Source organism: Myotis lucifugus, unplaced genomic scaffold (assembly GCF_000147115.1).
Source record: "Myotis lucifugus unplaced genomic scaffold, Myoluc2.0 scaffold_0, whole genome shotgun sequence".
Classification (NCBI taxonomy): Eukaryota; Metazoa; Chordata; class Mammalia; order Chiroptera; family Vespertilionidae; genus Myotis; species Myotis lucifugus.
The window spans coordinates 44,384,253-44,411,896 of record NW_005871048.1 but is presented as its reverse complement, the minus strand read 5'-3'; the positions used below and the strand labels follow the sequence as shown (position 1 = coordinate 44,411,896).

Below are 27,644 nucleotides of genomic sequence, written 5' to 3'. Positions count from 1 at the left end.
GCTAGAGGCTTACTAGTTTATCAATCTGAAAGCATTTTTTTAATCCTCACCCAAGGAGCGAGGATATTTTTCCATTGATTTTTTTTAGCGAGAGTGGAAGGAGAAGAGAGAGAAACATCGATGTGAGAGAGACACATCAATTGGTTGCCTGCCACTTGCTTCCTGACGGCGGGGGTGGGGGGGGGGTGGGGGGGGGTCGAACCCAGGTACGTGCCCTTTACCAGGAATCAAACCCAGGACCCTCTGGTGCAGCGGTCGTCAACCGGTGGTCCGCGGACCACTGGTGGTCTGTGAGGTCCGAAAGGTTGGCAACTGCTGCTCTGGTGCACAGGCTGGCACTCTAACCACTGAATGCAGCCAGGGCTGAAAGCATTTTTAATGCACTCAAGATAGCTATGCTAGAAACTTTTTCTTACTCAACACTGGATAACTGACTGATTTTTAATTAAGGATCAGCTTTGCTTTCTTTTCATCAATGTCATCATATTCATATAATTAGTCCTTCATTCTGTATAATCCTTGGACACTAGGAGCTGAATTTATGAAAAATTATATTGGTTTAGATGGAATAGAGGAGATTTAATTCAGAGAGCCTAAGACTTAAGTCCTTCTCTTCTCTGGACAGAACTGTAGGTTCATTTAAGTCTTCATTGTGGCCTAAGCCCAGAGTGGGGTTTAGGTATTTGCTGGTCAAATTGAGGAGAAATCTCTAACCTCGTACTGTTTAAAATAGTGCTTCCTGGGCCTTTTTACAGGACCTATTAAATAAAAATTGAAAGTGTGGTCCTGAATCTGCATTTTCAGCAAATAAACCAGGTGACTCTTACAGTGAAACTATAGAACCACTAGTCTAATCTCACAAAGGGAAAGAGAGAAAAAGGTTTTTAAACTTTATTCTCTTTTGAGGAGAATAGTTCTAATAATGCCCTGACTATTATCAGTATTACTAATTTAACTTTTACAGTTTTTTCTCACAACACTTGCAACATCATGTGTCTGCCCAACTTTACCTATTTCATAATTAACAAACAAAAGAAATTCCAGTTAGAACAGCCTCCTCCATCACTATAGTTAGAGCCGTGCCATTAATACCGAACAATGCCACTTCTCTCCACTAATATGTATTCTAATTTAAATGTAATATTTTAAATCCCCTATTATGTTTAAGTTGCATCAAATTAAGTTAAGCATAAAAGCAACATGCCAAACCAAATCATAGCAGAGGATTACACGAACAAGCACTGTTAATGACAGATGCTTTCTGTATTCTATCAAATAATTACTGAGGTGTTTTTAAAAAAAAAAAAAAAAAAACAGACATAATTAAATGCCACTTAGAAAATCCTTAACTTAAGAGCCAAGCCATTGGCTTATTTTAATGTAGGTATATTTGAGAGTTTTCATGGTAAGGTCACCACTGGGGAAGTTGTGCTAGTTAAACTGAATAGTTATACAACTGGCCTAACCAGTACCATTAAGGATTTCTAAATGTATTTTATTATGTACATAGTATAATTAGCCATGCTAATGTTATAAATACCAAACTACAGGCAAGATTAATTAAAAACTAGGCAAAAACCTGAGCATCCTACCTACCTTCACTTTCTATACATTCACAGCATCTATTCTTTCTTTTCAAACAACCCTTCCACCAAATTCTGCTTTCTACCAGCTCTGATGCCTCCCTGCCACCCATTAAAATGAGCAGCATTAAAGACAGTGCTGGCTCCTGTGACATATATTCATCACTGATGGCATTCTCAAGGCTAAACCTAGATATCAAAGTTCTCTCCAGGCGTGCTGCTCATTGGCAAGCACGTTGCTCTTAACCCAGCACGTGAAACCTTTCCTCTTGGTCATCTCCCTCTCAGAAAGTTTGCTGAAGGGAATTGGGAGCCAGAGCGCTCACCAATAAACAGCCTTACTGCTATTAAGTCTAGCATACAGATATGACGATGAAGATGTGAAAATGAAACCCTGTTGAGTGACCATTCATTTACAAAGGAGTCACATTACGGTGAAGTCTGTTTGTGATAAACCTATTGTCTACACGGATGTATTCTGTAGGTTTTTTGTTTTTGTTTTTTGGCCACTATCTACAGCAAACACTTCAGAGCAGTAACCGTTTCCAGTCTAGAATCCCTAATCTAGAGTCAGGAGTGGTCTTCCGTGCTGCTGCTGAATGACCTGCTCCGGATGTGATTTCTCAGTTGCTCTATGAGTTCAGGATTCTGCTGCTGTATCTGCTGAGCAAACTGCTGTCCCCTGGAAGTGAAAGGGCAAAGTGGTATGAATAAGGGAATTCCCAGTCACACAATACCCATAAAAATGGACTGCAAAGGATGTGGGTGCTACTCAAAGGGAAGTTCTAGAAAGACAAGTTTTAGAATCACAACTGTAGTATCTGCAAGTTTACCATTGCCTCCATATAGCATTATTAAAAGGCATTGTTCTTTATAAGAGGCAAAACACCCAAGCCAAAAAGGTCCTAGATTGGGGGAATCCACCCCCCTCTAGTGCCTAACCACGAATAAACAAAGGGTCCAAAAGTATGTGCTTTTATTGTGTGTGCTCAAACATATTACAAGGTATTTGCTCTTGTAGTCAAGTTTTAATAGTCTTCCGTATGACAGGATGGTACACCCATGTGGGGATGTGTATAGAAGTCACTGAATAGAACTAATTTTTAAAAAGTTAGAGAAATTTAATACGATTCCTGATGTGTGACCCGCAATTGGGAGCGTTAGACATTGCTCTAATCATGCCACTTAAAGATCATTCTGAAAATGCAATGTTGCAAATGGGGTCACATGGCCATGACTACAAAACAGTAATCAATACTTGTGGCTTCGGGTAAAATCTGCAGTGACAGCATCACACAGATTCAAGGAGCAGACTATTTTAAGCACTTGGTGGAAGTGAAGAAATGAGGTGATGCAAGAAGTTCCTCTAGTGATGACATGCACTGAAGAGTTTGGATAAAATTCTGTCCTAGATTGTCTGAACATTGGTATATATGTAAAATTTGATTTTTAAATATATATGTTTACCTAAGTCAATGCAGATTTTGAGTAGCTACTTGACTTCAATCTCCATCCTTGAGTAGCTATTCAAATCTGCTGAAAAACAGTTTTCTTGAGTGGATTCCTGCCCTTCAGTCTGAAAATCCCAACTTATGAACTACTTTTAAATTTAATCTAGTGAGGCCACTGATACTAACAGTAAATGATAAAAATTCAAAAGGAAAGCCTCTGCCTCCACCAGCTTCTCAGTGGTTAGAGCATCAGCCCAAGGACCAAAGGGTTGTGGGTTTGATCCCCAGTCAAGGACACATAAGTCTGTTACAGGCTTGATTCCCGGCCCCGGTCAGGCTGCATGCGGAAGGCATCTAGTCAACATTGGTGTTTCTCTCTCTCCCTCCCTCCCTCCCTTCCACTCTCTCTAAAAATCAATGGAAAAACATCTTAGGGAGAGGATTGGAAAAAAAAGTCCTGATCCCCTCACTTTAGAGACAAACTATAAAACATAAAGTACTTTTAAAAACTTTCTATTTTAACTACAGAAAAACTGTAAGGCAAACACTTTTTTACTATTTCTATTTCAAGTAACACTTACGCTTGGATGAGGCTAGACAGGTCAGTTAGGCCCCCAACTCCAGCAGCAGGTCCCCCAATGGCATTTGTCATCATTCCTGACATTCTAGAGTAGGCAAGAGGTAAATCACTGGATTGGCATATAGTCTTAACAAGGAGGATACTGGCCAAGGAAAAGAATTAAATATACCCACATCATGTAAAGCATTAGGCTAAATGTGTGTGACTTTAAGTGCCAATTACTGGCAGTCTAGGTAGTTTTTTTTTCATTTGGGAGCTGATGTGCTCAAATTAGGAGCTTGCAATTAGAAGGGGGAAATGTAGTATGCTCGTTCTATATACTTACAGCTGTTGAACTTGAGGATTCTGCATTAAACTTGCTGCCTGAAATTCAAAAATGGCATCTCCCATTAAAGACAGTTAATATTTAGGGATCTTTAACAAAGATTTCTTTTCAAAAAAACAGAAAAATGAAAGCTAAACCATGTGTGTACTAACATTCTGTAGAGTTTTAGTGTGCTATATAAAGTGAATGGGAATATAAAAAAGGTACTAGAAAATGATGGCATTTAAAATACTTTGCAAGGGTAGAGAGACTACAAACAAGATAAACTACAGATATTAACTTATTACTACTGATCAGATCAATAAAGCCAAATGGAGAAATAGGAACTTGAAAAGTATAAAGCATCTCCTACACTGGAGAGGCTTCACTTCAAAAGAGTACTGTAAGACATGTGACCTGATTCCATGGGCTTAATAGCTTCCATTCTTGCCATGCTAAGGGGGAGGGGAGTTGTATTTATACACACATATACATTAAAACTACATTTTGAAAGCATAAACAATTTTTTTGCCTCAAATTTTTAGTCAACAATATTCATGTAAATTTTTCATTGAGCCTCAATCTGTGTAGAACAGTGATGGCGAACTTTTTGAGCTCGGCATGTCAGCATTTTGAAAAATCCTAACTTAACTCTGGTGCTGTGTCACATAGAAATTTTTTGATATTTGCAACCATAGTAAAACAAAGACTTATATTTTTTATATTTATTTTATATATTTAAATGCCATTTAACAAAGAAAAATCAACCAAAAAATGAATTCGCATGTCACCTCTGACACGCGTGTCATAGGTTCGCCATCACTGGTGTAGACAGTAGTAACTCCAATAGCTGTCCCCCCAAATCCTCTTTTAATCTCTATCAACCTGACCCTTTTTAAGAATGTCACACAAAGTGTTTTTAAGCTCCACCTTCTGCTCCTCCTGTATGATAGTCTCACACCTCACTTCAAACATCTTGAGGGATAAGCTGAATTGGAAACTGAAATCCATTTTCACATCCTATTATAATAGCATAACCTGAGGCCTAGATATGAGTAACAATGCTCAAAAATGTCACAAAACCTATAAAGAGACATACATTTACTAGTTAGGTAGCAAGACCATCTTAAATTTGGCCTCAATCCTGAGACTCAAGAGTTATTGAATTACTTGCAAGTCACTTCAACAGTATTTTTCTGGTAATAAAAGCAAGTGGTGGCTTTCCCAACGCCTCATTTAGGATCAGTGATTAAAAGACAACTACTGTCTACAAAGACTTCAACTAACAATTTTAAACTACCAATTGCTACAAACCTACCAATTGTTCAAAAAGACTTTTTTATCTCACTAGGAATGCGCCATCTGTATTTCAATTCAGCTGAAGATGTAGTGGATGCAAGACATTTTTTGAAGGAAACAAAGAAGTATTACTGCCTTAAAGGGGCATAGCATCTGGTAGTCTAGTTCTCAGCCAGAAGTATACAGTCACCCAAGGAGCTTTATATACCCAGGTAACATCCTTGATGCACTAAACCAGAGTTTATATATACCAGAGCATGTGTGTTTTCAAAAAGATCTATAAGTAATATTGTTGGTTTGAAGAATGGAGTTTATATATGAACTAGAAGCCCAGTGCATGAAATTCATGCATGGGGAGGGACGGGGGTCCCTCAGCCTGGCCTGCACCCTCTCGCAATCTAGGACTGCTGGCTCCTAACTGCTCGCCTGCCTGCCTGCCTGATCGCCCCTAACCGCCTCTACCTCAGCCCCGGCTGCTGGGGCTTTGTCCGGAAGGACGTCCACAAGGTTGTTCGGCTGTCTGGTCTAATTAGCATATTACGCTTTTATTATTATAGGTTATACTAAAAAGTCAAATTAAAATAGAAAGGAAGCAGACAATGCTGAAAGGAGAGCATAGGGAACCACAATAACCAAATCCTCAGAACTCAGTTACTAGATATCTTCCTAGGGCCATTTTCTTATAAGAGTGGTCTTCACCCTTTTGTAAATTTGCAGATCCATGTGCCAATCTAATGAAAAATATGGTTCTCTCCCTAAAAAAATGCACATAGCCACTTGTACACAAGTTTTCATATACAATTTCAGGGAATCCATTGGTTTCCTGAAGTCTATCCATGGCTTTCTCACAAACAGATACACAGGCAGGTTAAAAATCTCAGCCATAGCATTACATCACCATCCTATTACCACCACCACCTCCGCCGCTACAAAAGCTCCCTTATTTGTTTCTAAAATGTGTTAAAACTATATTGCTTCGAGAGAAACCAAGATGGCGGCATAGGTAAACACCGGAGTTTGCTGCCTCGAACAACCACTTCAAAAATACAACTAAAAGACGGAACGGACATCACCCAGAACCACAGGAAGGCTGGCTGAGGAGAGACTCTTCAACTAGAAGGAAAAACAACAGCATTACGAGGCTTTGAGGAGGCGCAGTGTGGAAAATTTAAAGGTACGGTGGTGCGGCGGTGCGCGCGCAAAGCGGGCTGGTGGCTGAGGGCGCGGTTGTCGTTTTCAATCAGGAGTGAGTCTCAGACTCTGGGCTACAGATCCGGGCGAGTCTCTAGGGACCCAGACTCAAACGGGAGAAGCGGTACTGTCCGAGGTTTGCAGCCGTTGTGGGGACAGAGAGGCAGAGCCCCTGGGGACGGACTGAGAGCAGCCATAGCTGCTCCCTCCCCCCGCCCTGTTGAGCCCGCCCCGCCCAAACCCTGCGCACAGCCATTTGCCGATCGCCTCAGGCAAAGGCTGGACTAGCGCCTCCCCAGAGGACTGAAGTTTTCCACACAGCTGATTCCTAAGCCAGTCGGCCTGGTGGTCAAATCCCTCTAGTGTTAACTACAACAATTAAGGCTTGGCTAGAACAAGACTGCACACAAAGACCACAAGGGGGTGCACCAAGAAAGCATAAAAGATGCGGAGACAAAAAAACATGACAGAAATGGAGGATATGGAGCTAAGAATCGCAATTTTGAGGGCTTGCTATAAACTTGAGCAGAGCCTCACGAAAACTAATGAGACCCTCGATGCTACGATAAAGAAATTAGAAAGTAAGCATACACGGACTGAAATAAAGAATATTATACCCAATAGCAGACCAGAGGAGCACAAGAATCAAACCAAAGAAGCAAAAAACACCCAACTGGAAAAGCAAAATGAAAAAAGAATCCGAAAGTGTGAAGATAGTGTAAGGAGCCTCTGGGACAGCTACAAGCGTACCAACATCAGAATAATAGGAGTGCCAGAAGATGAGAGACAGCAAGATATTGAAAACCTATTTGAAGAAATAATGGCAGAGAACTTCCCCCACCTGGTGAAAGAAATGGACTTACAGGTCCAAGAAGCGCAGAGAACCCCAAACAAAAGGAATCCAAAGAGGACCATACCAAGACATATCATAATTAAAATGCCAAGAGCAAAAGACAAAGAGAGAATCTTAAAAGCAGCAAGAGAAAGAGACTCAATTACCTACAAGGGAGTACCCATACGACTGTCAGCTGATTTCTCAACAGAAACTTTGCAGGCCAGAAGGGAATGGCAAGAAATATTCAAAGTGCTGAATACCAAGAACCTACAACCAAGATTACTTTATCCAGCAAAGCTATCATTCAGAATTGAAGGTCAGATAAAGAGCTTCACAGACAAGGAAAAGCTAAAGGAGTTCATCACCACTAAACCAGTATTATACGAAATACTGAAAGGTATCCTTTAAGAAGAGGAAGAAGAAAAAGGTAAAGATACAAATTGTGAACTACAAACATGCATCTATCAACAAGTGAATCTAAGAATCAAGTGAATAAATAATCTGATGTACAGAATGAACTGGTGATTATAATGAATCAGGGACATAGAAAGGGAATGGACTGACTATTCTTGGGGGGGAAAGGGGAATGGGAGATTCGGGAAGAGACTGGACAAAAATCGTGCACCTATGGATGAGGACAGTGGGTGGGGAGTGAGGGCGGAGGGTGGGGCGGGAACTGGAAGGAGGGGAGTTATGGGGGGGGGGGGGAAGAGGAACAAATGTAATCTGAACAATAAAAATTTAATAAAATAAAAAAAAAAAACTATATTGCTTCATGAAAAACAGAGCCAGCAAAGCAGAAAAGGAAATATACTTACCATACTAATGAAGGCTGGATTATTTATTAAGCTAGTCATGTCAAAGCTCAATCCAGTTCCTGTCTGTAAAAGAATTATATATGAGGATTATTCTAACCACTACAATCTGATTACAATAAATTGTGAATGACAGAAAATATTTCACTCATTCAGCATTAATAACTTACAGGACTGGATACCTCTCTTAACTTCTGTTCTGCTATTTTCAGATTTGACTTATAGGAATCATTTTCAGGGTCAAGATCTAATGCCTTTTGATAACTTGTAACTGCTTCTTCAAATTTATTCATGGCAGTGAGGGCCAGCCTGAAAAGAATAAAGTTATGGGTATAAAATATATGGTTAAAGAATATCAAGATATCACAAATGTAGTCAAACAGCTGTCTTGGTATTCAACTAGAATCCAAATTACACTTAATTTATTCATTATACTATGGTTCACAGGAGTATCATTAAAATTCCTTCTATTTCCAAGATTCTGTAAGTCTGGATTCTCCATTCTGCTTGCTGACAATCTTGGCTAGCTTATATTAACCATGAACTTAATGCTTAGGAATGAACCTTACCTACCCCCTTCCATATGTGAAATAACTTGCTTTATGAATGATTAAACTCCACATAGATGCGAGCTAACTAACCGTCCTGTGGTCATGTAACTCCATGGTGTTAAACTCATTTTAAGGACTCTGAACTAGATTTGTGCTTCAGAATGTCTCTTCCTATGTTCTAGCAGAGACAGAGTCACAATAAATATCAATTCACCTTAAAAAATAAAAATAGGCTGTGGGGCACTCCTGAACAAGACATGTTAGTTGTTAAATAGATAAAATTAGCATCCTTTACAACTTAAGACATTATAACCCCAGTCACAGATTTAGTTATTTAATTTTTGTTTTCCTCCACCTAGTTAGAATGTATTTATTGGAAAACTACTTCAGAACTAAACAATAATGGTATAAATGGAGATATAGTATTGAGGTTTTTGTTTTTAACAAACTAAGTCAGCTGGCTTACCTCACAGACTTCCAACCTGGATAAAATACTGTGCCTAACAACAGAAAAATTCTCAGACCCTAATTAGTTTTCTACCAGTCAACTTGAAAGATGCTTCATCAAAGTCCTCAGTTAATCAATAGTCAATAAATATTTACTGAAGCCCTACTGTGCACCAGACACTATTTTATAATCCACAATGAAAGAGGTAAAGTTCTTGAATTTAAGAAAATGTCATTCTACCTAGGGAAAGCAAACAGTAAATATGCAAAGAAAAAAGAGTAATATTAAGAAAATGAATAGGGCAGCTGCTCAAAGGCAGCCACACTAAGAAGACCTGAATGATGAGAAGAAAGCAGGCATATGAAGATCAGGGAGTAGCATGCTAAATAGAAACAGCAGTAGACACAAAGGCCTGGGAACCAAGCCAGCGAGTGAGGTATGCTCCAGGAACAGGACAAAGGCTGATGAGGAAAGAGCACAGAAAGCAGTGTGGAAAGAGGTGATGTCAGGGAGTAATCAGGTGCCAGATAATATAGAACTAGGGTTTGGAGTCTGGATTTTATTCTCGTTGCAGTGGAGCGACATGATCTGATTTATGCTTTGGAAAGCTCTCTCTGGCTTTTTTGCAGAGGTTCAACACGGGGTGTTAGTTGGGGGGATGGGGGACTAGAGAAACCAGTTAGGAAGCTGCTGTGGTAGCCCAGGTAAGAGATGTCAATTTGGACTAGTGTTATAAACAAGGTAGCAATCAATGCTTCAATTTAAGATATGTGTATGTGGAAACTAGAATTAACAGGACTTGCTGATAGATGTGTCAAGTATAATAAGAATAAAGGATGACCCCTAGGCTTGACCCAAGCACTGGTAGGTGAATGATGGTAACATTTCCTGAAATGGGAAAGACTAAAGAAGGGAATAAGAGTCCTGTTTGGGGCATGTTAAATTTAAAATGCCTATCTATAATAATAAAAGCATAATATGCTAATTAGACCGGACAGCCAAATGACCTTCTGGATGTCATTCCAGACGTCTTTTGGCAGGGGCTGAGGCAGAGGCAGTTAGGGATGATCAGGCAGGCAGGCGAGTGGTTAGGGGTGATGAGGCAGGCAGGCAGAGGCAGTTAGGGGCAATCAGGCAGGCAGGCAGACAGGCGAGCGGTTACGGGGATTAGGCAGGCAGGTGAGCGGTTAGGGGTGATCAGGCAGGCAGGTGAGTGGTTAGGGGTGATCAGGCAGGCAGGCGAGCGGTTACAGGGATTAGGCAGGCAGGTGAGTGGTTAGGGGGGATCAGGCAGGCAGGTGAGCGGTTAGGGGCGATCAGGCAGGCGAGGGGTTAGGAGCCAGCAGTCCCAGATTGCAAAAGGGATGTCTGACTGCTGGTTATCCCCTGAGGGGTCCTGGATTGCAAAAGGGTGCAGGCCAGGCTGAGGGAGTCCCCTCTCCCCGTGCACGAATTTCATGCACCAGCCCTCTAGTTAAACATATAAACGGATGAAAAGAAGTTAATATGATATGGAATTCAGACATATACTTAAAATATACAGTAAATTAAGAGATCCATCAACATATGGAGTTGATTCTCATTATTCAGAGTAGTTATGCTATATAAAGTCCCCACAAACACTGATTTAAGAAATACTAAACAATCATTCCTAGGGGAAATACAGGGTTAAGTTCCTGTGAGGTTTTGGTCACAACATTCTCATCAAATGATCGATACATGATCTTCTTTTATATGTGATTCTGCTTAAAGAAACCTTATTTAGTATATATTATTAATTCATTAGTATCATACTGACAGCCAACAGCACTAACTCATGCCTGAACAAAACTTATCTAGCATGTATGTTTTCTGAAAGGCACATTACAGCCTTCTTGCACTTAGGAACCCTTTTCAACACTTCAGTCTATGTTTGGGTCCATTGTAAACAGGGAAATCAACAACAAAAGACACAAAAATGCAAAAAATATAGCATTAAATAAACTGCAAAAAGGACACTTGTTTACAGCATGAGAGTTGAAACAAAAAGGCAGAGTATGGCCTTATGCACCTCAGCTGAGACCTTGCACATCAGGTGACTCAAATTTTTCACCAAACTGAATGAACACAAAAGCACAGTGACTTGATTTTGGGGTTATCAAAATTTTTTTAGCAAGTAGGTGAATTCATAAATACAGAACCCATGAATAATTAATATAGACTTTAAGTGGAATTTAAAGGCATCAGGATGAAAACAGAAGAGAGAATAGACAGACAACAGCCTCAGAGGAGAGGACAGAGCTCTGAAGTGCACCATTAGAGTTGGTAGAAAAGGAAGATGCAGTAAGGGAGACTGGGAAAGAACAGTAAAGTAGAAGGAAAACCAAGATGTGTGGCGTCACAGAAACCTAGAGTATGAAGTGTTTCAAAATAAGTTAATCATGCAATATACTAAAAGGTGGATAGGTGAGGATACAGAATTGCCCTTTGGCCTTAGCACAATATGAACAATTGGTCACCTTGAATAGAGCTCTCAGTTGAGTGATATAGACAAATGCCCTATCAGAATGAGCTGAAGAGAGAATGAGAGATGAGGAAGATGAGATAGGAAGTGCAGACTGCTATCAGGGGCTTTGTAGAGAAAGGAACTGACAAATGACGTAGCTGTGTGCAAGGATGGTTCCAATGGTTCCAATGGATGATTCCCTGACGATTTCACATGCAGTCATTATCGCTGTTACAGACAGGAAAACTGGTGTTGCCAAAGATAAAGCAGATGATTACAAATGTAAAGCCCTAGAGAAGGTACAAAGCGATGAGATCTAAAGCATGCATGAAGGCACCAGTCTTAGATAAGAACCCTTCCATTTTAACAGGAGAAAAGGCAGTCTGTGTAAATACAAATGCAAGTAGATCAGTGGATTTGGCAGCAGGAAGATGAGCTATTTTTCTTCTAAATGCACCCATTTTCTCAATGAAGTATAAAGTAATATCATCAGCTAAGAGTACCATGGAGGATGGAGAGAAAATTTGAAGAGAGAAGAGTAGGTGTGAAGCACTCAACTCAGAGTGGTAAGGTGAGCTTAGAAGGAAATATCTATTAGGACTGTCCGCCCCAAAATACTAGGTGCTCATGAGATCTGTGTCTTCAACATGAAGTGAGTCTACTCATTATGGTTATATGATATTCTCCACCAACCAACCATTCTTCATATATCTTCAATCACCTCTCGCCCAAGTCACAGAAACTGCAGTCATTTCCTCACTCAGTGTTATATTTATCTTCTTGTAAGTTGAGAAGATGCAATATTAAGCAGGAAATTCAAAATCAAGCCAGTAAGAACAGCATATCTGATACAACTTGGTGCTACTTTGAACATTCTCCCAGAACTTACCCCATTCTCCCATAGGCCTTGCTGTACTTTGAATCAATTGCTATTGCCTTTTCACAATCCTTTATTGCATCTGTGTAGTGACCTAATTTACTCTGAGCAGCAGCCCTAAGGGAAAAAGAAGAGAGTTTTTTGTTATAAGCATCCTTCAAGATACTAATTTAGATTTTCAGATTCTAATACAACAACATTTTCCTTGTCCCAATTTGTATATCACTCCCAGGAAACATCTAAATCAAACTGTCTTAAGAAAATTCCATAATCAAATGAAAAAACACACAGAAACAAAATTCAGAGAAATTATGAAAGTTGCCTTTCACTGTTCGTTTTGCTATAGGAAAGACAAAATATGCAAGCCATACAACTGATCTATCTACTTATTGCCTTTTTGATTTGCCCAAACAGAAAACTGAGAATGCTATTATCTCTATTGAGGGCTTACTAAAGCACGGACACTTTTCTAGGCATAATAGATAGAGCAGTAATTAAAATAATATTCCTGCCCTCAATCATGCTTAGATCCCTGGGTTGAGTCCAATTCCCTGTCAACCTTTCTTCTTACAGTATGCTTGAGACCCTTACTTCTCAAACTAAGATTATAAAATTGTGGGGGAGGGAATAAACAGTCTCCTCAGCTTCAGTTAAAAAAAAATTACGTGTGAAAATACAGATTTCAACAAACCTGTTTTGTTAGGTAATATGGAAAAGAGGTATAGCTATTTGACTGAATACTCGATGCAAACTAATAGTGTGACAAGGATGACCATTAAAAGACGAGATATAAAGTGTATCACTTTCAAATAATTAGAAAGAAAACGAAGTAAAAATAACTCAATCAACACAATAAAAGACACACACACACATACACACACACACATACACACACACATACACACACACACACACACACACACACAAAAGGGGGAGGGAGGAAAAGAAGCCAAAAAATAACATAGCAAAAAAACAATTCAAATACATAAGTAATCACAAAGTTGCCTAGGTGAAAATAGGATTCTCAAATTGTATACTTAAGATATCACTTAAAACATAATCAGCCCAGCCAGCATGGTTCAGTGGTTGAACATCAACCTATGAACCAAGAGGTCAGTTTGATTCCTGGTCAGGGCACATGCCTGGGTTTCGGGCTCAATCCCCAGTGTGGGGCATGAGGGGGCAGCCAATCAATGATTCTCTCTCATCAGTGATGTTCCTATCTCTCTCTGCCTTTCCCTTCCTCTCTGAAATCAATAAAAAAATATTTTTAAAAAAACACATAATCACACATAAGTTGAAGTTTAAAGAAGGTAGAAAAAGAAAATCAGGCAAACTGAAAACCTAGGAAAAGAAAACTGGTATAGAAACAATACCAGACATAAGGCAAAGAGCATTATTAAGGATAGAGTCATTATTTATTGATCATCCTTTTTTGTTTAATTTTAAGGGAAACATTTACATGGCTCAGAAGTCAAACCTCTAGAGTCTTTCATCCTATAGAGGACTGGTGGGAACATGGTAGATGGGATAGAAATGGGAATGAGACATGAGAAAGGATGAAAAAGAAACCTTCATACTGAATAAAACAGAAACAAATTATTCTAACTGGATATTTAGAAAAAGAATTCAAGTAACGTTCAAGCATATATCCTTTAGTGAGATATATTCTAAGGACAAAAAAATTTCAAAGAAATTCTGAACTTTACTTAGACTTACTAGTGTTGTAGTATTGGTGTAATACCAACTGAAGGATAGAGCTGATGAGTAAAGATACTGATGAGTTGGAAAACAGGGTTTTTGTTCCGGGAGAAGAGAGATACAAATGTAAAATGGGAGAAGCAAGGGAGATCTCTATGACACTGAAATGTAAATTGAAGTTATCTGTGTAAATTGATGACTTAAAAAAAAACCTTCATATTTCCTAGCTCTGTCCACTGAAAGGACCTAGAAGCAATAACATTTCAGTAGCAATGGTCACCTCTTACAACCAGATCTTGGTTTCTAAACACCATTCTCTGTTAAAAGGAGCAGGGGCTACTTGTAGAAATAGCTGAGCTCACATCTAGGGCAGTTTAAAGGAACTCCCACTAGCCAAATATGGGAGAAAATAACAATTACGATGATTTATTATAACACACCAATTAGTGAATTTTTAAAAATTCACAAGTCTATAATTATGCTCAGAAAGTTAGGGGAGGGGAATGAGAAAGAAAGTGGAAAGAGGAGAAAGGTTAAGAAAGCTCTTCTTTATAGACATATATGAGAAAATAGTATATATACACACACATATATAAAACATGCTGCCATGTGACTGCTTCACATTAGAAGTCTTCAAGTTGAGGCAATCTCCCTTCTAAAATTCACTGAATCGCCGAAACCGGTTTGGCTCAGTGGATAGAGCGTCGGCCTGCGGACTGAAAGGTCCCCGGTTCGATTCCGGTCAAGGGCATGTACCTGGGTTGCGGGCACATCCCCAGTAGGAGATGTGCAGGAGGCAGCTGATCGATGTTTCTCTCTCATCGATGTTTCTAACTCTCTATCTCTCTCTCCCTTTCTCTCTGTAAAAAATCAATAAAATATATTTAAAAAAAAAAAATAAAAAAAAATAAAATTCACTGAATCAATTCAACTCAAACTTTTGTTGAACATCTATAACATGTTAAACCCTGAACTCAAAACCAGGCAGATATACAGAAATGGAGAAAATATATCTCTGTCTTCCAATCTTTCCCTGTTTAATAGAGAAATAGACATGTAAATAAATAAATAGTATGAGGAATACAATGGAAGTATCAAAGGAAAAGACAACACGGAAAGGTGTGGTTTACCCTACGCAGAGCTGTCTACTAGAACTCCCATGATAGCAAAGTTCTTTGTCTGTGCTAGACAGTACAGTAACGCCTAGCCACATGTGACTAAAGAGTACTTAAGATAAGCTAGTGCAATTTTATTTTATTAATTACTTTGTTATTTTATTAATTTTAATTAATTTACATTTTGAACAGCTGCACGTGGCTAGGAGCTACCATATTGGACAGCACCACTCCATTGGATGTGGCAGGAAAGGGCGTAGGGGCATGGTCAGGAGGTTGCGGACAGAAGAAATTAAGAAAGTCTTCCCAAGAGAAGCAATCCCTACCAGGGTCTTGAAGGATGACTAGCAGTTGTTGACCAATTAGATAAGGCAGGAAATATTCTAGGCAGAGGAAGGAGTACATAAAAGCATGGAGAGATGTCCTAACATGGTATGTTTTTAGTCAGTAAATTTCATATTACATGTGCATAGAGAGTAGAGAGAAGAGGAACAGGAAAGGAAGAAAAGTAGAGCTAATAAAGTTAAAAGAAAAAAAGAGCCCAGATTATAAAAGATCTTATGTATCATGCTGAGGAGCTTAAATTCAATCATGAAAGTATTTAGAACTAGTGAACAGAAAGGAAGAATTAGATGATTAACTTGACATTTTAGAAAGATCCTTTGGGCAGAAGACGGCAGTGGGGAGTGCAAGTTGAAACTGTAAACCACTAGTCTAGCAAAAGTTAATCGCCTGGACTAAGGAGCAGTGATGGAAAAGGAGGAGGGAACAAATGAGCTATTGGGGAGGTAAAAGGGAAACAGCAGAAGACGCCCTGATTGCTGGCCTTCGATACTGATAATGAAACAAGGACTACAGCCGTAAGAGTCAGACCCAGAAAGGAGAGTGGGTGGAAGAGAGAAGAGGATGACTTTCAATCTTGATAGCTTTAGCTTCAGATCACCCACTGCAAGCTAGGATGAAAGCAGATTTGTGCAGCTCACAAAAGAAAGACCTCTGAGGCCGGAAAAGGGAATAGAAGTCAGGCTACATCTGAATCTCTTGTGAGATGAAGCCAAACATGCCAGTGTCTGAACTGAATAACAATGTGGTCTGGGCTGTCTGCCCCTGCTGTCTGGTTATCAGGGCATAACTAATGAAATTCCAGCATAACACTACAGTCAGTCACCATGTTTGCAGGCAACCTTGCTTTCTTTAGCTTGTTAGAGCAAGAGCATGAGTTATTTGCACTCTATTTTTATGAAAAATAAGGCAGAAAAATCACAGGTACCTTACATTTCCCATACTACAGAGGAGGGCAAATGTAGGTTTACAGTTGTTTGTATGGAAAATAATACAATAATTAATAAATAGCAATACCAGAATAAACTCTGTGTTTTGGGTACTCACAACTATAAACCTACTTTCCCCACCCTGTATTTATTATGCATAAATAAATTATACCAAAATCCTGTTCCTACAACTAGGAATTAGATGGTTTCTGAAAGAAACATATATTGAAAGCCTAGACAGTGATGGTGAACCTATGACACGCGTGTCAGAGGTGACACACGAACTCATTTTTTTGGTTGATTTTTCTTTGTTAAATGGCATTTAAATATATAAAACAAATATCAAAAATATAAGTCTTTGTTTTACTATGGTTGCAAATATCAAAAAATTTCTATATGTGACACGGCACCAGAGTTAAGTTAGGGTTTTTCAAAATGCTGACACGCCGAGCTCAAAAGGTTCGCCATCACTGGCCTAGGACTATGCTAGGGACTTTATATTACTACTCCTCACAACTACTATTATCTCTATTTTACAAGGAAATGAGGCTCAAAAAGCTTAAGTGGCTTCCCAAGGTCACGTAGCTAGTAAGTGGCCAAACTGAGATTCAACTCCAAATTTAACAAACCAAGTACAAATCCTAGCGAACCTAATGACTACAAGGTGCTTAAGCTCTGTTATAAAAAGTTGCAGATTGGTTAAAACGGTCATACCAGTATAGTAGCACAAGCCGCATGCAGCTATACAAAATTAAATTAATTAACTAAACATTAAAAATTTAGTTTCTCAATTGCACTAGCCACATTATGAGTACTCAAGAGCAACTCTTGCTAGTGGCTACTGTATTGGACAATGCAGATAGAGAACACTGTCATCATTGCAGAAACTTCTATTGGGACTTCAATATTTAAAACAGAATAATTTAGTGCAGCGAATTCATTACACGGCTGATAAAAGAGCTGAGGGACCAAACAGGAGGCTGTGCAGCAATCCGGAGACTAGCAGTAACAGGAAGCCGTTACTTCCTAAAACAGAGGATGAACGGCAGAGTCCAAAAACCCAACATCACCTGGTAAAAGCTGGGATAGCAGGGACTCTGGGTGGGAGCTAGACACGAGGATGAGAAGCAGCCCCTGCTGGATAAACACCCTGATGTCAAAAGAGGGGAAGAAATGCCACAACTTCTCCCTTCCTTCTGCCCTCCAGGCTCCTGCCAGCACCTCCCATAGCTGAACCCAGCCCAAACTCAGGGGACAAAGGAGCCTGAAAAAGGCAGCCTATAGGAGACAGGCCTCTGTTTAAAAGGGCAGAACAAGGATAGAAAGAAAGAAGTGTAAGGGCACACAGGTAAGGCGTGGCACAGGTACAAAAAGATCATTTAGATTAAAAAGGAAACCACAAATGGCCAACGTTTGAAAAATGTCCAACCTCAGCAATAATTAAATATAAATTAAAACAATTACTATGAAAATAACAATATTAAATAACAATAAAGGTGTAGTAAAAACATGTACACTCATACAATCCTAGGAGAGGAAATTAATTTTCAGAATATTTTCAAAGAAATTGGAATAACTTTGTAATTTGCATCAACAATTTTTAAATGTTTATGTTGTTAGACCTCCTGGGTGAATTTTCAAGGATAAATCCAAAGTCTAAAAAAAAAATAATAATAATTTCAGAAAGATATTCATTGCAGCTTTATAATATTGGGGGATAGGAAAGAACCGCAATGTCTCCCAGTAGGTCAACAGTTAAGTAAATTAAGATACTTTATCCATTTAGTAAAAGAATACAGTGTTTGCCACCACAATGATAGGTGCTAGAAATATAAAAAAGATGAAGAGGTAATAATACACTAATTTATATCAACTTAAATAATATTTATGACGGATTTCAATAAAAGAACATATTAATGATCTGCCTAGTGAATAAAGCTGAATCTAAAATTGATAACACACCAAACAAAATATGCCAAGAGGTTAGTAACAGAGGTTGCTTTAATGGAAAGTGTATGAGTTTGGGGTTTATTGTTTTCCTTCTTTATCCATGAATTTTATAGTTTTCCTTCAGAGCTATTAATGCAAATGCTTTAGAGCTGTAAGCCTGTCACAATTATGCCAGTTTACCTGTTGCAGTAATAAACCGCATTATTTGGATCCAGTTCTATTGCCTGTGTGTAACAATCCACTGCAGCAGAATAATTTTCTTCTTTCATGTGGTTATTGCCTAAAATAAAGTAATCAGTAGGTACAGTAAGACAATATACGGGAAAATGTAAAGTCTGAAAGATAAATTTTAATCACAGAAACTCCAATAATATGAAAGTGATCGACATGATTTTTCAGTAACATAGGAGATAAATTTTATATTGTACAATGGAGTTGATATGCCTTAGTCTTCAGTGTGTTTGAATGATTTCAACAATGTGGAGTCTTAATAAAGTTAATATTTGTACCGGTATATCTTATAAAATTTAGGCTTCAATAAGTGAGTAAATGCAACAATTATGATTACCTCATGGAAAAATTTAATATATTCCCACCTTCCTTATCTTCATCTCTTCCCTTCCTTTAGAGCCACCCCATCTTAATGCAGCACCCTCCTCAATTGTCACCTCAACCTAGACCTGGCCTTCTGCTCCTTCCCTGTCAAAACGTCCATCTGCTGAGCAGCCAAGCCCTCACCACGGCTGCGTGGGTAAGCTGTAAAGCTAATCATGCTAATATGTTACTGGCAGATAATACTTTTGTATGCTATCTCTTCCAGACACCGATTCTTTTGAAAAGGAGCTTATTAGACATTAATCTCTAAAAAGACAAAATTTCAGATCCATGGCTAGCCCACAGGGTACTGATTTTCAGGAAGAACGTCTGCAGATACACCAGGAATAATTTAGCTAGGTTAACAATGGGATTTCTTGTGGCTATCTTTTGTATTCCATTAAAGAGAAAAAAGATCTGATTCTTAAAAAATTAAAAATTTTAAAACACTAGGAGAAAGGATTTACATCCCAAAAGACTCTAATATTCCTCCAGCTGTCTCTAAACCAGAAGTTCTCCTATTAGGTTTGTTTTTAATAGATGATTAGCTAATTAATGGGAGAAGGAGGAGTGGATTTTTGTTTTTTGTTCTTTGCAGGAACAGAAACAGGAAGATTAAATCAAATGCAGGTAGACAAAAGCACTTAAAATCATAAAAAGTTACTGCAAATTAAGTCAGAAGTGAATACAGAGTGGCTGTTAATGGGTGCACAGTTTCTTTGGAGGGCAATAAAAATGTTCTGTAATTATGGTGAATGCTACACAACTCTGTGAATCTGCTAGAAACCAATGAATTTATATACTTTAAAGGAGTAAATTGCAATGGTATGTGAATTATAGCTCAATAAGGCTTTTTTTTAAAGTTAAGAAAATTAATTTTCTCCCCACACCCAAAAAGAAATGAATATAATGCTTTTAAAACAGCTAAGAAGAATACATAGCTTTTATGATTAAGTAAGACGTTAACTACATTAGCTGAGGTACTTAAAGAAATTTGCTTCTTCCATGTAAAAGATTTACGTTTTCTGAGTTACTTGGATGTCCTTGTTTCCATTGGAACTTTTTGTCTTGGGATGGTGTTTTATTATCATTACATTATTATTATTATTAAAACCTATTGTATGTCTTTTCTTCTAAACCACCTCAAATGTATAGATACAATAATATACATATACTACATGTATAAATACATTTATACATATTGATGAAAAAGCTTCAAGTTACAAAATATGTAATATGCAAAACCTAAGACATAAATGATGAATTTTGTGAAGATAAATATAACTAAGCATTGCACAGCACTTTATAGTTACATGGCACTCTCCTATAAAATTGTCTCCTTTAATTATCAAAACAACCCTATCAAATATGCCAATATTTCTGTGACGTGTCAGGGAATAACAACAAAGAACTCTTCTTAATTTCATCTGCTCTTTCTGTCGCTCTTCAGAAGCAAAGCACACAAAAATATTTGAAAGCAATTTTCAGGAAGGTACTAGTTGGTTAGAAGAAAAATTTCAAAGAACTCAAAATCACTAAATATACAAAAGTTAAAATAATACTGACAATTATCTTCATCTCTGATTAAGCATAAAGAAGAAGTTGGGATCCTAGAGTACACACAAAGACAGTTACAAGTGATGACCCTTAAGTTATTTGTTTTGCATGTTTTATACACAACAGATCTGGTTCTCTTGAAATAAGCCACAAACCGTTCTATACTTTTAGATTTCTTCTCTATCACTTTCATTTCTCTTTCACAGTATAAACCAGAATCTTATTCATTGTTTCAGAAAGTTTTACCAAGTAAATAATTTTGCTATGAAATATTTACCTTCATCTTTTAATTGGTCAGCTTTTCCCACATCTCCAGGTACTGAGTTTGAGAGAGGCCGAATGTCATTCTGAAATAAATAAAAATTTAATATACTTCCACTTAGCTACATTAGGAGTCATCCAATAGAACAATAAGTAATGTAATAATGGACTGATTTACCCATTTCACAGTAAATCATCTGTAATTCCACATCATGAAATCTAACACCTAAATGATAGTGTTAGCAAGAACAGGGGAAAGCCTTTACTTTTATTAGGAGAAAGAATATGTGGAATTTTTCTAGAAGATAATGGGCAACTGTGAATCGAAATTTTGTTTTTTACTTGCTTTCCCTATACCCAGAAATCCTACTTCATGGACATAAAATGGAATCAGTATATGAAAAATAGGAATAGAAATATGTTCAAGGGATTGCTTATATTAGTGAAAATTTTGAAATATAATATTTAATATCCTAAGAGATATCTTAGTAAGCCAAATTCACAGTTTACCAACAAAAGTATTTATTATAAGATCCTATTATTTAAATATGTGCACACACATACACACAGTCTAAAAAACAAAGACTGGAAGGGTACACACAAAAGATTAACAGTTGTAATATTTGGAGATAAAAGTTTCAGTCTCTTCTTTATGTCTTTCCATATTGTCCAACTTTTTTTAAAACAATGAGTATATATTAATTTTACCATAAGACAAAAACAGTATAAAATCCCTGTTTTTAGCACCTACTATCATCCTCAAACTCTCTTTGCATTAAAAAGATTTAAAGCAAAGGCACTTATGAACTAAATGAAAATTTACAACTATCTTGAGTGACATTGGAAACACACACATTTTCCATTTTTAAATGATCTTCAGCTTTTCTCCCCAGTTCCCCATTCTGTACTGAAGACTGAGCACAGAGCTAGAAAAACAAAAGTTCACGAGGCACCAAAATGTAATGAAAAAATGGGACGTTACTGTGGGCCTCAAACTCACTAAACTTAAACTTTTTCAGACAATCTTATGGCCCATGTTTCCTGAAGAGGCCAGGAACCAGAGACACTTGTGAGAAGGAGGAATCGGAAAAATTGGGTTTCAATCTTAGTTTTGCACATTGACCCTGAACCTTTCCCTGTTTTATTTTATTTATTATTTTACCTTTCCCTGTTTTAAAGAGCCCATCAATGGCCAAACTTGATTACATCTGCTTCAAAATGATGATTCAATTTCTGATGAATCTATTTCTATGCGGGTACTTCCTAAACATTAAACCTTTTGTTTTCAACTTATAATCCATGTTTTAGGAGAATGTCAATTCAGATGTCAGAAATCTAAAAATGCTCTGATACTGTAAAGGACTTAAAAAGTCAACTAAGATGTATTAAATATAAAAGAAGGCGAGAGGATGAGAATAACTACTAATAAGAAAATCTAAAGCACATTAAAAGAATTATGCTTTAGGTCACAAGTCATATCCATGTGGACTGTCTTATACCCAGAAAGAAGTTAGTTACTTATAGGCCTGACCCCTCATATGTGAACAAATCCAACATAATACTATATCGAACTTAACTCAGATACTAATGAGAAGACAATGACAGCTTACCTTACAGAAGGAATTTGTGAACATTTCTGTCAGAGGCTGTGAAACTGCTAGATGTGTATCTTCTGGGCTGATTTTAAAAACTGTCTCCAAGCACTGAATTGCAACTTGAGACAAATTTTAACAGTGAAAAAAAAAAGTTAGCAAACTAAAAAAGAAACAATCTTTTTTTTTTTTTTGTAGAAATCTGCGCTCTATTGCCATCTGTGGTAATTCAGCCTTTATGATCACAGAACATAAGGTTGAGCTGAATAGAGATTTTTGTTTATAGACCAGCAATTGAGGGAAGACAACTTGATTTCTTATTCCTCACTTAAGAAAAACGTTACTTAGAATATAATTCTCAATATATCTATTACATCATATGTTGTTGAAGCAAGTCATTATCTGCTTTTGGTGTATAACCCGGGTATGGACTGGGTGGAGAGACATGGTGGGCACTTATACTAGAAAGGAAGTCTGTTGTTGTATGACAAGACACCTTAAACAACATTTGTAAAGGATGTGGACTTAATGCTGTGGGCAAATGGAGAGCTATTAGAGAATTTAGTTAGGAGAATAACATAACTGGATTTGTGTTCAGAACTGAAGTCTGGTAGGAAGGTTGAGAATGGATTAGAGAGGGAAGGGAGCTAAGAGAAAAAATGAAAGCAGAAAACCAGTGGGTTCCCACTTAAATGGTCTAAACAATTCAGGGGTCTGAACTAGGGCAGTAACAGTGAAGAAAGCATATCCTGTCCTCTCTACAAGTACCCATTGAGGGGAATGGAGGCAGATTCTTATCCTTCTAGTGCTCTTGTTTAAAAAGGAATGCTCTCCTGGCTTAACAAGATAAGAATGTGGCCAAAATGTCAAGTGTACTTCCAGACAGTGTGGAATAGATTCACTCAGATTTGTGCATGACTTTTAAATGATACATTATGTATTAACTGTGTTCCTGAGAAAATTATCTATCAAGAAAAAAGCATTATTACTTTTACTACCCACAGAAACAATCTCCTTAGAAAAGGGACTGAATAAGGAAGTTATAAGTTACCAACTACAAAATGTCAAAGTGTCTTTTAGATAGAAAATACTAGTAATCTACTGTTTACCTATCCCTCAATCCCCCCCCCCATTTTTACTTCTGCCAAGTAGTTGTTCTTTTTTCGTTTGTTTTAAAGAGAGGAAAGGAGAGAGAGAAAGACAGAGAGACAGAGACATCGATTTGTTATTTATACATTCATGGGGTGATTCTTGTATGTGCCCTGAATGGGGATGGAACCCACAACCTTGGCATATTGGGACCATGTTCTAACCAACTGAGCTATTTGGCCAGGACCCAAGCAGTTGTTCTTACACTTCAGTTGTACTTGCACTAAAAACATTGGGCCATGCTCTGGCCTGTTTGGCTCAGTGATTAGAGCATCAGCCCTCTGACCAAAGGGTCTTGGGTTAGATTCCCAGTCAAGGCACATGTGAGAGGGAACCAATCGATGTGTCTCTCTCACATTGATGTCTCTCTCACATTGATGTCTCTCTCTCTCTCTTTCTGTCTCTTGTGATCATGAATTTGAAGTGGGACCAGTCAGCAAGGTTGTATTTTGCTCCATCTATATACATTCACATGGATATGGGAAAGAGTAGATGAAGAACTGGATTTAAACAAGGTTGGGTTTTGCAAGAAAGGGAGGGATATACAAGAGTGTGATTATAATGATCAACTATGGAATTTAAATTGGGTAAGAAGAGGGATGTGAAAAGGTAAGGGGTCAAGAGATTGGAGGCCTTGGAAAGGTAGAAGAATTGTTTGGGGAGGGATTCAAGAGGGAATGAGCTGGCAAGACAAGCAATCGTGGTCAAATGAAATTATTAAGATAGAGATTATGGAGGGAATGCCAAGGTGGTGAAGTTCAGGGAAGAGTTCCTCAGCCTTGGCACTACTGACATTTTGAACTAGATAATTCTTTGTTGGGAGGCTATCCTGTGCATTGTAGCTGCATCCAGGGCCTCTATCCACTCAGTGCCAGTAATACCAGCTCCTCAGTTGTGACAGTAAAAAATATCTCCAGACATTGTAAAATCACCCTGAGTTGAGAACTACTGGTTGAGGGTCTGACCAAGGGAGTGAGTGGTTGAAATCAAATCACTGGAGGAAAGAAGGTCAAGAAACTGAGAGCCAAGGGAACTGCAAGAATCAGCTGTGAGTATATTGCAAATGCCAAGAATGAAGACAGGAGTAGTGCTAGAGAGAGTGACAGTGAGCAGGAGCCACAACGCTCAAAACATGAAGTAGTTGTCAGGAGATGGCAACCATTAGGAGTGGGAAACAAACTAAGGAAAGGCTCAAAGCCAAGAATATACCAGCTCATTGTGTGGTAAAGCTGGTACCAGAACTTAAGCTTCTTTTCTAAGGCTTTTTTAAATGTCTAGAAGGTGGGCAGACATCTCCACATGATCTCATAGTCAATAAAATTAGACTCACAGAATCAAAAATAGGGGTTGGTCAAAAACAATTGGCACCATTTCCGGGTGCCATGTATAAGAAACAGCTGAAGGCACATAATTTTGGCTGAACACCATTCTAAAAATAGGATACAACATCTTGTTTTTTTGTGTGTTTTTTTAAACTGAATTTTCCTTCTGGCCCTTAAAAGTATGATGCTGCCTTTGATTAGAGAAGAAACATCTTTTAGTAAATGACTGCATTTACCTGTTTGCTACAGAGCAGCCATAACCAACACCCTCCTTAGGTAACCAGTCACCTTCCCTTCACATACTCTAACCAACCTTAATATTAAATGGACTGATTGCAACGTTCTCCAACTGTGTCACCTGCTTCCTTCACTGCCGCCTGGAAAAACATCATCCCACCGACTGCAAGCAGTTTTAGAGCAAAGGCCCAATTTTCATCCCCACCTCCTAAACGCATATTCACAAGGGAAGTGCTTGTTAAAATTAATAGATGTGTCCCCTTTATAGGAGAAACAGCTTCAAGACGGGAAATTCAAATTGTACTGTTATTTATGTTCTCCCAAATGCACTGTCTCATTGCAATAATTAAGTCTCTAGGCCATAAGGAAGCTGGGCTCATTGACCCTCCACAAGCCCATGTGCAGAATTCTGCCTTGTTATGGTTATACTAAATGTACCTTTATAATGGAGAAACATGAAGCAGAGAAGATGCTGTCAAGGAAGCATGTGATGCTATCATGCAAGTCCTGCTCAATTGAACAGATTACCGAATCTACTATTTAAAGCTCACAGAGAACAAGGGTGCAGTCCTCTCATCCCAAGTCCCCAAATGGGAAGTTGTCAGAGAATAATATGATATAATTATTAGACTTTTACATGGTGCTTTCATAATGACTAAGGTATTTTCATTGATTCTTAACTCAATGCTTTCCTATTAAGAAGAAGATACAACAAGATCTTCGGAGGAGGAACCAGGATTTAAATCTCAGCTCTGCTACATGTTAGCTGTGTTCTGTTACTTAACCTGGTTTCATTTATTTATCTGTTAATTGGGGATAATACTAATTTAGCAGGCACTGTGAAGAAAAATTCCCTACAATAGGAATAGCATAGTTCTGACATATAATAGCTGTTCAGTAAATAAACAATAGTCTTCTTATCTTGTTAATGAAAACAAACAACACAAGCCTCAGAGAATGGAAACTCATGATTACCTGAGGTTAGGTCTCTCTTCTGGAAAGGTAACAAACTATTTTGATTTTGTTATAATAGGTCATAAAGCCAGGCTTACAGCTATTTTAGTTTTTATTTATAATTATAATACAAATGAACATAAAAACAGCTGCCTACCTTCCAAACTTTCTTGTTCATCTGAAGTATAAGCATCCATCTGACTTTGTTCCCGTAAGAAACGAATAACTGCATAAACTAGGTGCTTGATAGATGACATTTTTTAAGTTTCAGTACTTTTCCTTGTTAAGAAAAAGGAAAACACTGAACTAAGATATTTTAAAGAATCAGCCAGAAAGGTTATAAACGACAAAGGTTATAAATGACACTGAAAGTAAAAAGCAAAAACTAAAATCTGTATTACCTTCACTCCTTTCTGTTTTTAAAGTCGGGTGAGCATAAAGTGTTCTTATGGTCATGCATTATATATTTTCACTTATATCTTGCAAAAGCATAAACCTCGCAAAAGTAAAGTTTTTCTCAAAACGTGTATAACATTAAGCTTTGACTCTCACTGAATATCTCACTCTATCTTACCAGTATGCATGGTACAGATAGAGATAAGGATTGGGGTAGAGCTACAGGGATAGAAATCCCCCCAAAGGCCTCAGGGCTAAGTGGAGGGAGATTTCATACTGCTGACTCAGAAGCTGATCCACGCTAAGCATCTTCCTCTATTCCATGAGATTTTAAAAATGTATACATAATTTACACCCCGCCTACTTTTGTAGGCTGGGACAGGTATTTGAGGAAGTATAATAACGAGAGGTTTTCAATCACTGAGTGCCATTCTTAATAAAAAAATGGCATTCGTATTTAATCACCAGACATGTCAGGAAATCATTGCCCAAGTCGATGGATACTATACACCGACCAGTGCTCTCTGCAGTAGTTGTGCTCTCGTGGACAAGCTGGAAGCTCTGGGTCATGTTCATTCACATGGAATACTATCGCATCCAAACAGTGGCGCAGGGCCAGCCGGCATTAATGGCTTATTTCCACTAAATCGCATCGTCCATCTGCTCCCCGGTCCCTAATTCAAAGCCAGGGTGTGGTACCCACCGCTAGGATGTTTATTATTTCTGTGCTTGTTTTAAAAGCGAGCCCCGCCTCTAGGCCGTGGGGTTGCAAGTATAAAAAAGGCCCCAGGGCAGAAGATGAGAAAAGAATGGGGGGGAAAGGGGTGCAGAGGGGAATGGAAATGTCCAACCTCTTCCAGGCTTCTCCTCATTCTCCCCAGAGCACGGGCACCTCCTCCTTCCTCCCTTCGGTACCCGGGCCCGCCTCCGCCCTGACCGATGTTGCAGGGTGCGCGGTGCAGGCCCCGTCCGGGCGGCGGGAGATGCACCCTTCCCAGACAGAAGCCCCTTACCCGATGGAGGATGCGAGACCGTGGCAGCGGGCCCGCGGTGTCCGTCGGCGGGTCCGTCCGCCCCTCGTCCTCGGGGCTTGAGCCTGGCTCCCGATCGCAGCTCTGCCAGCCGC

At 38.5% G+C, this 27,644-nt stretch overlaps 1 protein-coding gene across 2 annotated transcripts; it reads right to left on the bottom strand.

The window, feature by feature from the left end:
• Positions 1–1,474: 1,474 nt before the first annotated feature.
• Positions 1,475–27,644, bottom strand: SGTB (small glutamine rich tetratricopeptide repeat containing beta). Of its 2 annotated transcripts, XM_006081399.3 has the most exons (11): positions 27,532–27,644; positions 26,280–26,401; positions 22,479–22,582; positions 20,885–20,954; positions 18,637–18,736; positions 12,432–12,536; positions 8,229–8,367; positions 8,062–8,124; positions 3,940–3,977; positions 3,616–3,699; positions 1,475–2,265 (listed from the first exon to the last, which is right to left on the bottom strand). In XM_006081399.3, exons 2-11 carry the CDS (start codon positions 26,377–26,379, stop codon positions 2,154–2,156), a joined length of 915 nt encoding a protein of 304 aa, XP_006081461.1. In that variant the 5' UTR covers positions 26,380–26,401; positions 27,532–27,644; the 3' UTR covers positions 1,475–2,153. The 2 variants fall into 2 exon arrangements, with proteins under 2 accessions (XP_006081461.1, XP_023607168.1); XM_023751400.1 differs by lacking the exons at positions 22,479–22,582; positions 27,532–27,644 and having other exon boundaries at positions 2,102–2,265; positions 26,280–26,393.

What these genes read in the sequence shown, in the direction of transcription:
- SGTB (XM_006081399.3), bottom strand. Translation starts at nt 26,379, where the DNA reads ATGTCATCTATCAAGCACCTAGTTTATGCAGTTATTCGTTTCTTACGG. An exon ending in TCACAAATTCCTTCTGTAAG is followed by an intron (nt 20,955 to 22,478) that starts GTAAGCTGTCAT and finishes TATTTATTTCAG; the next exon opens with AATGACATTCGGCCTCTCTC. An exon ending in ATCCAGCCTTCATTAGTATG is followed by an intron (nt 3,978 to 8,061) that starts GTAAGTATATTT and finishes TTTGAATTTCAG; the next exon opens with GCAGCAAGTTTAATGCAGAA.